The sequence below is a fragment of the Oryctolagus cuniculus genome, chromosome 17 (assembly GCF_964237555.1).
Source record: "Oryctolagus cuniculus chromosome 17, mOryCun1.1, whole genome shotgun sequence".
NCBI classification, from domain to species: Eukaryota; Metazoa; Chordata; class Mammalia; order Lagomorpha; family Leporidae; genus Oryctolagus; species Oryctolagus cuniculus.
In genome coordinates, this window is record NC_091448.1 from 42,158,939 (window position 1) to 42,171,955 (window position 13,017).

The window sequence follows — 13,017 nt, forward strand, 5'->3', positions numbered from 1 at the left end:
CAGCCCAGCTCCAGCCATTGCAGTTTCTCTCTTTGCCTTTCAAATAAATAAATCTCAAAAAATTACCATAATATTATACTATTAACCTCTTTGTATTCATCCTAAGCCCTTTTGCTAAACAAAAGGGGAAAAAACAGATTTATAAGGATCTTGACACTAGGATTCTATTTTAAATTCTAAAAAATTTATGTATTTTGGCAGGCGCCGCGGCTCACTAGGCTAATTCTCCGCCTAGCGGCGCCGGCACACCAGATACTAGTCCCGTTTGGGGTGCCAGATTCTGTCCTGGTTGCCCCTCTTCCAGGCCAGCTCTCTGCTGTGGCCAAGGAGTGCAGTGGAGGATGGTCCAAGTGCTTGGGCCCTGCACCCCATGGGAGACCAGGAAAAGCATCTGGCTCCTGGCTCCTGCCATTGGGTCAGCGCGGTGCGCCGGCCACAGCGCGCCGGCCGCGGCGGCCATTGGAGGGTGAACCAACGGCAAAGGAAGACCTTTCTCTCTCTCTCTCTCACTGTCCACTCTGCCTGTCAAAAAATAAAAAAATAAAAAAAATTATGTATTTTAATTTAATTTGAAAGGCAGTGAGACAGAGGCAGACACACAAAAAGATCTTTCATCTAGTAGTTTACTCTCAAATGCCTCCAACAACCAGGGCTAGGCCAGGCTGAATCCAAGAACTAAGAACTCAGTCTGGGTCTCCTCTGTGGGTGGCAGGAACCTAAATACCTGAGCCGTTATTTGCTGCCTCAGGTTGGGCATAAACAGGATCGGGAACAGAATTGTAGACAGGAACCAAACATGGCACTAAGATATGGGACATGGCATCTTTTTTGTTGTTGTTGTTAAATATTTTGAAAGGCAGAGTTAGGCAGTCGTGGGGACGGAGGGGTGGAGGGGGGCGGAGGGAGGGAAGGGAGGAGGGAGAGGGGAGAGAGAGAGAGGGAGGGAGGGAGGGAGGGAGGGAGGGAGGGAAGTTTTTCATCTACCGGTTCACTCCCCAATGTCTACAACAGGCGGAGCTGCGCTGATCTGAAGTCAGGAGCCAGGAGCTTCTTCTGGGTCTCCCATGTGGATGCAGGGGCCTAAGAACTTGAGCTATCTTCTGCTGCTTTCACAGGCCATGACAGAGAGCTGGATTGGAAGTGGAGCAGCCGGGACTCAAACTGGTGCCCATATGGGATGCCGGCACTGGATATGGTGGCTTTACCTGCTACGCCAAAGGACTGGCCCCTACAGTGGCATCTTAATCACTGTGCCAAACGCCTACTCCTCCTGGTTTCTTTTGTTGATATTTATTTATCTGAAAGGCTGAGATTTAAAAAAGGATGGTGGCGGGCATTGTGGTGCAGTGGGTTAAGCCCCTACTTGGGATGCTTGCATCTTGCATTAGAGTGCCTGGTTCAAGTCTCAGCTACCTCAGTTCTAATCCAGCTGCCTCCTAAGGCACCTGGGAGTAAGCAGATAGTAGTCCAAGTAGTTGGGTCCCTGCCACCAATTTGGAAGACCCTTCGTGAGTTCCAGGCTCCTGACTTCAACCTAGCTCAGCTTCAGTTGTTGCAAGAATGTGCACTGAACCAGCAAATAGATTATCTCTCTTTGCTTTTCAAATAAATACGTGTTAAATTAAAAAGGCAGACAAAAGACAGAAATCTCCATCTGCTCATTCAATTGTGAAATGCCTGCAATTCAATCTGTCTCTCATGTAGGTGGTAGGGACCAATTACTTGAGCCATCCCATGGTACCTCCAAGATACACATTAGCAGGAATCAGGGAACAGAAGTATCAGGATTATTCCAATACTAGATGTCGCATCCCAAGTAGCACTTAACTCACTGCACCACAATGCCCATTTGAAAATGAAGAAAGTGTGGGGCAGGAGTTTGGAGCAACAGTTAATATGCTGCTTGGGGACCAGCACTGTGGTGCAATGAGTTAAACAACTGCTTGCAATGCCAGCATCCCACATCTGAGAACCAGCTGAAGTCCCTACTGCTTTCAGCTCCCTGCTAATGCACCTGGGAAAGCAGCATTAGATGGTCCAAGTATCGGCCTGTGCCACAAGGTGCAAGACCAGGCTGGAGTTGGTCTGGACCAGACCTGGCCATTGTAGCCATTTGGTGATGAACCAGTGGAACAAAGATTTCTCTCTCTCTCTCAAACTCGGACTTTCAAATAAATAAATCTTTAAAAATTAAGAACATGGCGTAGTATAATTGGTTAAGCCGCCGCCTGCAAAGCTAGCACCCCAATGGGCACCAGTTCAAGTCCTAGCTACTCTGCTTCTAATCCAGCTCCCTGCTAATGCGCTTGGGAAAGCAGCGGAGGATGGCCCAAAGGATTGGGTCCCTGTCACTCACGTGGGAGACCCAGAAAAGCTCCTGGCTGTTGTGGCTATTTGAAGAGTGAACCAGTCAGTGGACAGAGATCTCTCCCTCTCTGTAATTCTGACTTTTAAATATATAATCCTTAAAGTAACAACAAATAGGCCAGCGCTGCGGCTCACTTGGCTAATCCTCCGCGTGCAGCACTGGCACCCAGGGTTCTAGTCCCGATTGGGGCGCCGGATTCTGTCCCAGTTGCTCCTCTTCCAGTCCAGCTCTCTGCTGTGGCCCGGCAGTGCAGTGGAGGATGGTCCAAGTGCTTGGGCCCTGCACCCCATGGGAGACCAGGAGGAAGCATCTGGCTCCTGGCTTTGGATCAGCACAGCATGCCGGCTGAAGCAGCCATTTGGGGAGTGAACCCACAGAAAAAGGAAGACCTTTCTCTTTGTCTCTCTCTCTCTCACTGTCTAACTCTGCCTGTCAAAAAAATAATAACAACAAATAAAAGACAAGATACTGCTTTGGAGGAGCTGGTGTTGTAGTACAGCAAGCTGTCATCTGTGACACATGCGCCTGAGACAGCAGGAAAGATGCCCTAAGTGCTTGGGCCCCTGCCACCCTTGTGGGAGACCCAGCTGGAGTTCCAGGCTCCTGGCTGTGACCTGCTTCAGTCCCAGCCATTGCAGCCATTTGGGGAATGAACCAGCAGATAGAAGATCTCCCCTCCATACCCTGTAGCTCTGCTTTTCAAATAAATAAATCTTAAAAAAAAAAAAAAAAAATGCTGTTTGAGATGTCTACATCCCATTCTGGAGTGTCTGGGTTCAAGTACTGCTTCCACTTCTGATCTTTCTGCTGATGAGCATCCTGGGAAGCAGTAAGTGATGGACCAAGTATTTGGTTTCCTATTGTCATTTGGGAGACCCAAATTTTGTTCTTGATTGCTGGCTTCAGCCTGGCCAAGTCCTAGATAATGTGGATACTGTGGGTGGAGTGGGGTGGGGTGGGGTGAATGAGCAAATGGAAGGATTATCTGTCACTCTGCATAAATGAACTTACAAAAAAATTCTAAAAACAAACAAACAAACAAAAAAACACAAAAAACAAAACCTACAAATACACCTTGAATGAACAAGAAAATAAACTATCTGCTTCTTCCCAACTTCCACTAATTTCAGTTATAATTGGAAATTATTTTCTGGAAACAGAAGTAGCAACAATTTACTTTCCCATTTACTTCAACAATATCAAACCAACAAAACCATAAACAGAATCTGAGCAACTTTTGAACTTATTTTTTAATGTAGACAGGAAAAAAAATTAATCAGATTACTTTCAAAGCATTCTCAGTGATTACATGTTAAACTAGTTCCTGGAAACACAGGGCTAATGAAACTATAAAATTCCAAGTTTCTAAAGTATTAAAGTTCATATACCTTAGATGTACCACAGAAAATCAAATATGGATGGTTAGAAACAAGGATTCCTGAAGACAACTATAATTTAAGGAAGGGGGCAAGTAATACAAATGCTATTCAGGTTACTTCTTTATAAAAAATATGCCAGATTTAAGGCAAAAACTAGAAGTTACATTAGATGCTAATATAGAGATGATTACACATCAAATTTGTTATGTTAAAAATCTGACCAACAAGCTGGCATTGTGGTATGAGTTAAGCCACTCCTTCTAACACTAGCACCCCATATCAGAGTTCTGGTTCAAGTTTCCAGCTACTCCATTTCTGATTCAGCTTCTTGCTTATAGCACCTAGGAAGGCAGTGGAATATGGTTCCAGTAGTTGGGCCCCTGTCACTCATTTGAGAGATCAAGACAGAGTTGCAGACTTCTGACTTCGGCCAGGCCCAGATGTGGCTATTGTGGCCATTTGGGGAGTAAATCAGTGAATGGGAAATCTTTTCTCCTCTCTCTCCCTCTCCCAACCCTGACACTGCCTTTCCAAAAACAAAACAAAGCTGACAAGTTATCAAATTATTCTAATATGACCATTTTATTATTAAACTTTGTTTCTTACTGAACAACCCTACAGATAACCTGGTATGCTTCTAATACAGGTTTTGTTCCACTACATTATAATTGATATATACATAAATGTAAGATGGATAAGTATACAGGAATTTTATCCATTTTGCAAATAACTTTTTGCAGGATGCTTTCATCTTCTGCTGAAATAACATAAAGTACTATATAATTTTCTTTGTATAATACCAAACATACTAAGGTATCCCATTGGGAAGAGTCTTATGTCAATTGTTTTACTACTTAAAGAAAACAAACAAACAAACAAACAAAAAAAAAACTATGCGGTAATATTAACTCAAAATGTTTGAAAAAGGTTGTATTCAGGAGACTCTTCACCCATATGAGTTATAAAGCAATTCATTACAATTTTCATCAATAGCCTTTATAATTTAATTTAAAAATATTATCATAATCAACATTCCAATAAATATATTTTATATATTTATACAAAAAAGCTTTTTTTTCACATTCACATTGACACTTCTGTTAAGAATGTGGAAATATTTACTTCTAAGTACATACCATTTTTGTGGAAGAAACCAGTAAATGTAAGCTGCAAATGAGCTGACAAGCTAAATAAAACAAATAAAAGGTTTTATCACTTTAATGTTCAGCAATAAATAATCTAGACTTTAAAATGTAACACTGAAATCATAGCTATTTCAATTAACATAAATATTTGGTTTTCTCACTCATAACTGTTATTCAAGTCCATGACTCCATGTTTTTTCTGTCAGTACGACATTCAAAATAATGCTTTTAATATACTTAAAAAACATAATCAACAAAACCTCCAACTCACAAACAAAACAAAAACACAGATGTATCAAATAAGAAAACAGACCACATCAAATGACAGACCACATGATTTACTATACTTTAGTGTGCTATCTATAAAATGGGATTTCCCTTTCCATCACTCAAAATGAAATTTTGATAGTTACCTGATTCCATATACAAATTTTAATTTGAATATTTTAAAGCTATAGAAATTCAATCTTCCTAACAGATGATGCACAACCATTACTTTATGCTTCAATTAAGAGAGAAACACAATTACAAATGTGTTATAGATCTATAGTTTACCATTTAAACATGTCATCTTCACCTTTAGCCTTAAAAACTATGGAAAAGAAGTATGAGTTAGTTCTGAAAACTAGTTCTTTTGTTCTGAAAAACACCTATCAACCATGGAAAAACCATTAGGATGGGATATACTAACAGAAACATCAACAGCCTTTTAGTACCACTAACTGCAAAAGAGAACAATTATATTTGTTGATCAGCAGCCATTTATATGTTTTTACAGCAGTTTCTTTGGTATAACATAAACTACATTATAGAGGGCTACAGAAAACAGATGGCAGAGAAAGAGAGGCAGGAGTGCTCCTTTACTCAAAAGATTTACTTGGGGCCAGTGCTGTGGCATAGTAGGCTAAGCCTCCGCTTGTGGTGCCAGCATCCCATATGGGCACCAGTTCAAGTCCTGGTTACTCCTCTTCCAATCCAGCTCTGCTTATCGCCTGGGAAAAGCTGTGCAAGATGGTCCAAATGCTTGGGCCCCTACACCCACATGGAAGACTCAGAGAAAACTTCTGGCTCCTGGCCCTGTTCCAGATATTAAGGCATTTGGGGAGTAAACCAGCAAATGGAAGACCTTTCTCTCTGTCTGTAACTCTTGCCTCTCAAATGAGTAAGATCTAAAAAAAAAGGGCAAAAAAACACACATACACACACACAATAAAAACGCAACAACTGGGGCCGCCGCCTGCAGTGCCGGCATCCCATAAGGGTGCTGGTTCAAGTCCTGGCTGCTCCACTTTCTGATCCAGCTCTCTGCTATGGCTTGGCGAAGCAGTGGAAGATGGCCCAAGTGCTTGATCCCCTGCAACCGCATGGGAGAACCAGAGGAAAGTCCTGGCACCTGGCTTCGGACAGGCACAGATTCAGCCACTGTAGCCATCTGGGGCATGAACCAGAGAATGGAAGACAAACTCTTTCTCTCTCTGCCTCTCTGTAACTTTGCCTTTCAAACAAAATAAATAAATCTTAAAACAAAAACAAAAACAAAAAGAATTAAAGGAAATAGCAGTTACATGACAATAAAAATCAGTAGAGTATTTAAAAATTATTTAATGGGGGCTTGCACTATGGTGTAGTAGGCTCAGCCTGCATTTACAGCACCAGCATCCCATATGGGTGCCTTTTTGTGTCCTGGCTGCTCCTCTTCTGTCCCAGCTCTCTGCTATGGCCTGGGAAGGCAGTGGAAGATGGCCCAAGTCCTTGGGCCCCTGTACCCATGTGAGAGACCTGGAAGAAGATCCTGACTCCTGGATTTGGATGGGCCTACCTCTGGCTGTTGCAGTCATTTGGGAAGCAAACCAACAGATGAAAGACTTTTCCCACTGTCTCTCCCTCTCTTTGTAACTTTGCATATCAAATAATTTTTTTTTTTGACAGGCAGAGTGGACAGTGAGAGAGAGAGACAGAGAGAAAGGTCTTCCTTTGCCATTGGTTCACCCTCCAATGGCCACCGCGGCCAGCGCGCTGCGGCCGGCGCACCGCGCTGATCCGATGGCAGGAGCCAGGAGCCAGGTGCTTTTCCTGGTCTCCCATGGGGTGCAGGGCCCAAGCACCTGGGCCATCCTCCACTGCACTCCCTGACCACAGCAGAGAGCTGGCCTGGAAGAGGGGCAACCGGGACAGAATCCGGCGCCCCGACCAGGACTAGAACCTGGTGTGCCGGCGCCGCTAGGCGGAGGACTAGCCTAGTGAGCCACGGCGCCGGCCAAATATCAAATAAATTTTTAAAAAAATTTAATAACCTATATATTTGAGAGGCAATGAGACAGAGACAGAGAGCTCCCATCCAAAGGTTTATCCCCTAAATACATGAAACAGCTGGAGAAGAGGCACTGAAACCAGGAGTTGTGAACTTAGCTCAAGACTCACATGGGAGAACAGACCCGACTTGTTTGAACAATCACTGCTGCTTTCCAGGATCTGTATTAGCAGGCAGCTGGACTTAGAAGCTGGAGCTCAAACCCATGTACTATGATGTGGGGTGCAAGCATCGCAACTGCTAGGTCAAATGTCCACCTGTTTCTTTTCTTAAATGATAATGACAATCTAGGCAGGTTTATAATCAGAAGAGTGGTAACAAAGGCATTGAGACAGAGAATTAAAGGGGATTGACAATTTGAAATGAGAACATATAAAAATGTTAGTCTTGTATATTTTCCTGGGACTTCTCTATTTCTAACAGAGCAATAGGAGGTGAGGTGAGTGAGGTATTTCTGTGAAATATTGGAGATATTTCTATTCCTTAGTGACGCGGGCCATGAAAACACCTATTAAAAAACGTGGAGCCGGCGCCGCAGCTCACTAGGCTAATCCTCTGCCTTGCGGCACCGGCACACCAGGTTCTAGTCCCAGTCGGGGCACTGGATTCTGTCCCGGTTGCCCCTCTTCCAGGCCAGCTCTCTGCTGTGGAGGATGTGCAGTGGAGGATGGCCCAAGTACTTGGGCCCTGCACCCCATGGGAGACCAGGAGAAGCACCTGGCTCCTGCCGCGGCGGCCACTGGAGGGTGAACCAACGGCAAAGGGAAGACCTTTCTCTCTGTCTCTCTCTCTCACTGTCCACTCTGTCAAAAAAAAAAAAAAAAAAAAAAAAACCAACAACATGGAGGTAGAGGGGAGATATGGGCATGGTGGCAGAGAGGGTTGGGCCACTGTTTGGGATGCCTGTATCTCTAAACCAAGTATGTGTTTTGAGACCCTGCTATTGTGCATTTCCAATCTAGCTTTCTGATAACATGCCTGGGAGGCAGATGATGGCTAAGAACCTAGGTTCCTGCTACCGATGTGTGAGATCTAGATGGGGTTCCTGGCTCCTCATTTCTCTCCAGTTTGGCCTAGCTCCAGCTATTGTAGACATCTGGAGAGTGAACCAGTTGATGGAAAATGTATCACTCTCTCTCTCTCTGCCATTCAAATAAATAAACCTTTACATTTAAAAAGTTACTATTTTCCTATAAAAAGTTTCACAAATTTCACCTTACAAAGCAGAATTAGCTAAACCTTAAAACATAACTCAGGGGCTGGTATTATGACACAGCATGTTAAGCTACTGTTGGCAGCCCTGCATTCCATATGGGTGAGTCCCAGATGCTCTACTTCTGACCCAGTTCCCTGTTAATCTGCCCAAGAGAGCAGAAGATGGCCCAGGTCCATGGACCACAACACCCATTTAGGAGACCTGGAAGGAATTCCAGGCTCCAGGCTCCAGCCTGGCCCAAGCCTGGTCATTGTGGACATTTGGGGCATGAACCAGCAGATGAAACATCTCTAGGGGCTGGTGCTGTAGCGTAGCCGGTAAAGCCACCACCTGCAGTGCCAGCATCCCACAGGGGTGCCGGTTTGAGTCCCAGCTGCTCCACTTCCAATCCAGCTGTCTGTTGTGGCCTGGGAAAGCAGTAGAAGATTGGGCCCCTGCACCCAGTGGGAGATCTGGAGGAAGCTCCTGGCTTCAGATTGGTGCTGCTCCAGCTATTGCGGCCAACTGGTTAATGAACCAGCGAATGAAAGACCTCTCTTTCTGCCTCTCCTCTCTCTGTGTTACTCCGACTTTCAAATAAATAAATCTTAAAAAAAAAGATCTCTACCCCCCAACCCCTACCATTAACTCTGCCATTTGAATAAATAAATCTTTAAAAGTAAGAAATAAAACATAACTAAAAGAGGACTGCTCTAAAATCTTCACATAGAAGATAACACATTAGTCAAACAGATCAAATTCCCAGTTTGGTCAATTAAACTTACATACTAAGGCCAGGTTAATTTTCTCAAAATACTGTTTTATAACTATCACTCTATCTGCAAACTTTCTAATGAGCTCCCAGCTACTAAATCTTTTGTCTACAGGCTATCTATGACTCTCATTTATTATTATGGCCACCAAAGCCTTATATAGAAAAATAAAGGGCCACTGTTGTGGCATAGCAGGTAAAGTCACTGCCTGCAATGCCACCAACTCACATCAGAATGCTGTTTCAAGTCCCTCAGCTTCAGATCCAGTTGCTGTCAATGTGCCTGGGAAAGCAGCAGAAGATGGCCCAAGTGCTTGGCCCCTGTAACCCATGTGAGAGACCTGGATGGAATCCTGGGCTCCTGCTTCAGACTAGCCAAGACAAGACGACTGTGGTCATTTGGGCCGTGAACCAACAGATGGAAGTTCTCTAACGTTGCCTTTCAAATAAATGGATGGGAGGGAAGGAAGGTAGGAAGGAAGAAGGAAGAGACTGCAATGATAGAGACAGAAAGTCCAAATTTGAATTCTGGCTTCAATTATTAGCTGTGACCTAATATGTATAAAAGAAGATACTGTTTCTCTCTAGATTGTGAAGCCCGTATATACTGGTATCTCTTCTACCAAGATCCTAACTTCAATCATCCCAGGGCTTTCTTTCATAAGCATCTGGATTTAACTTTTTGTCACTATTTCCTCAGACATTCTTTATAAATAAGTTTGAAAGGCAGAGTTACAAAGAGATAGGGAGAGGCAGACATAAAGAAAGAGAGAAGAGAGAGAGATATCCTTCATCTGCTGATCCATACTGCAATGGCCAGGGATGGGCCAGGCTGAAGCAGGAACCTATCACTCCATCCAGGTCACCCAAGTAGCTGGCAGGGCCCAAAGCACTTGAGTCACCTTTCACTGCTTTCCTAGGAGCATTAACAGGGAGCTGGGTTGGAAGTGGAGAAGCTGGGACTCAACTGGTGCTCACATGGGATGCCAGAGTCACAAGTGGCTTAACCTGCCTGACCACAACACTGATCCCTATACATGTTCTGTTTCAAAAGTCTTTTTATTATACTGGTATCCCTAGCAGCTAGACACTCAACAAACACTTTTTATAAGGATAATGATGTCCTCTTAGAGTAATAAGCTTTTGTAGAGATTATGGCTCATTACACTCACTACTAATAGTATCATTTACATGGCTTTTCTGGGAAATGTGAGACTAAGTTCCAACTATAAAATGCCAGAAACATCTTATATTTATCTACACCAGAACATATTTTAAATCAGTCTTGCTCAAAATGCAGTTTGAAAACTACAATTATCAGAACTACTATCAAGAGTAACACTTTAGAGCCGGCACTGCGGCTCAATAGGCTAATCCTCCACCTAGTGGTGCCGGCACACCGGGTTCTAGTCCTGGTCGGGGCGCCGGATTCTGTCCCGGTTGCCCCTCTTCCAGGCCAGCTCTCTGCTATGGCCTGGGGAAGGCAGTGGAGGATGGTCCAAGTGTTTGGGCCCTGCACCCCATGGGAGACCAGGAGAAGCACCTGGCTCCTGCCTTGGCAGCGCGCCGGCCGTGGCGGCCATTGGAGGGTGAACCAACGGCAAAAAGAAGACCTTTCTCTCTCTTACTGTCCACTCTGCCTGTCCAAAAAAAAAAAAAAAAAAAAAAAGAAAAAAAAAGAAAAAAAGAGTAACACTTTAAGAAACTTTATAGAAATTTAACTTGGGCTCACAAACACACGCCAGTGAATTTTACAAAAGTATCAATCTACAAAAGACCGGAAATGAAAAAGCAATGGTACAGTATACTACTTGGGATAGCCATCACTATAACAGTTTCTTTCTTTTTCTTTTTTTTTTCTTTTAATTTATTTGACAGGTAGAGTTATAGACAGTAACACTGTTACTGAGAGATTTTCCATCCTCTAGATCACTCCCCGAATAGCCACAACAGCCGGGGTTGGTCCAGGCTGAAGCAAGGAGTCTGGAAATCCATCCATGTCTCCTACATACATGGCAGGGGCCCAAGTATTTGGGACATATCCACTGCCTTCCCACATTAGCAGGGAGCTGGATTGGAAGCAGAGCAGCTGGAACTTAAACTGGTCCTCATTTGGGATGGCAAAGGCTTAACGCACTGTGCCACAATGCCAACCCAACACTTTCATTTTTAAAAATCTTTAACATTTCTTGTTACAAAAAACAGCTCCAGATTTCAATTAATCAATTTTTAAAAATCACTAGGAATATAACATAAACTTGCTATGCATTATTTCTCCTCCCCACCTCAAACTAAACACTCTGATATGTACCTAGAATAAAGTGTAAAAGATGATCCATTCTATAGGTGGTGGCTTCCAAGAAAAACCAACCAGGGCAAAGTTTTCTTTCCCTTTCCCTCTCTTGTGGTTACTGTGTCCACATCTTAATGGTTAAGCTGGCTCAGACCAAGAGAAGGAAAAGAAACATGTAAAGCTGGGCAAGCCTATATGGTTTTAGGCTGTAAGGACCTAGTTCAGATGAACAGGGTAAGATAACAGGAAGCAAGCAACATACTAATAAGAAATTAAATGGGGGCTGGCATTGTGGCATAGTGGGTTAAGCCACCACCTGCAGCACTGGCATCCCATCACCGGGATTAGACACACAGGTAACACTCTTGTGATAAGATAGTTGAATGAGGGATAGCATGTGTCTTTTCATGTACTATGTCACCTTCCAGAAGTACTGTAGAGAAAACAAAGAAATTATTACAAACCCAAGATTATAAAGAACATTTTAAAGCTTTGCTCTTTATTACTCAGATTTTAATAAACAGATATAGGGCTGGTGCTCTGGAATAGAGGTTTTCTGCTGCCTGAAGTGCCAGCATCCCATACGAGCACTGGTTCAAGTCCTGGCTACTCCACTTTCTATCCAGCTCCCTGTTATTAAGCCTGGGAAAGCAATGAAAGATGGTCCAAGTCCTTGGGCCCCTTCCACCCACATAGGAGATCTGGAAGAAGCTCCTGTCTCCGACCTGGCCCAGCCCCAGCAGTTGCAGTCACCTGAGGAGTGAACCAGCAGATAGAAGATATCTCTCTCCTTCTCTGTCTCTCCCTTTCAAATAAATAAATAAAAATAAGATATGCTCAGTGACAAGTGATGAGGTACTTTCAGGAGTAGGCAAATAAAACTTTACGGGGCTGGTACTATGACTCAGTTTAAGCTGCTGATTCCAAAGTCAACACCCCATATTGGAATGCCAGTTCAAGTCTTGGCTAATCTGCTGATTCTGCTTTTGCTAAAGCACCTAGGAAAGCAACGGATGACAGACAAGTACTTGGGTTGCTTCAACCCATGTGGGAGACTCCAGACGGTGGAGTTCCTGGTTACTGTCTTCAGTCAGGTCCAGTACCAGCTGCTGGAAGCATTTGAAGAGTGAACCAGCAGATGAAAGATCTCTTCCCCGCCCCCCGCCCCCGGCAATTCTGCCATTTAAATAAATCCTTTAAAAAAAAAAAAAAAAAAAGAGCGAGAAAAAAATATATGAGCCAGGTTCTGACAAGGGAACTAAAACACAAAAGCAAAAAGATATCAATTTGCAAATTTCAGAACTTACTCAGGACAGCTTAAAACAACAAAAAAAAAATTAAGGGAAGAAATTAATTTTACTAATAATGGGAAAGATATATAACCAACTTAATCAGTTTAAAGACTTAAAAATACAGCCGTATCTATAAAATTGAAGAGCAGGGAAACCCATTAATGCAATGGTTCTACTTAAAATAATTTGAGGGCTTCCCTGGGATAAAGACTATATCCCTAAATAGACTACAGGTTATTATTTGGCCATGCATTACTTGAAC

The 13,017-nt window shown here is 43.4% G+C and overlaps 1 protein-coding gene across 4 annotated transcripts in view; it reads right to left on the reverse strand.

Moving 5' to 3' along the window:
• SUZ12 (SUZ12 polycomb repressive complex 2 subunit) overlaps positions 1–13,017 on the reverse strand; it is a 59,893-nt gene that overhangs the window by 34,893 nt on the left and 11,983 nt on the right. For all 4 annotated transcript variants that reach the window (XM_008271057.4, XM_070061075.1, XM_008271056.4 and 1 more), the window contains one exon: positions 4,884–4,933. In XM_008271057.4, the coding sequence (XP_008269279.1) occupies positions 4,884–4,933 (50 nt within the window). The remainder of the gene's footprint in view (positions 1–4,883; positions 4,934–13,017) is intronic.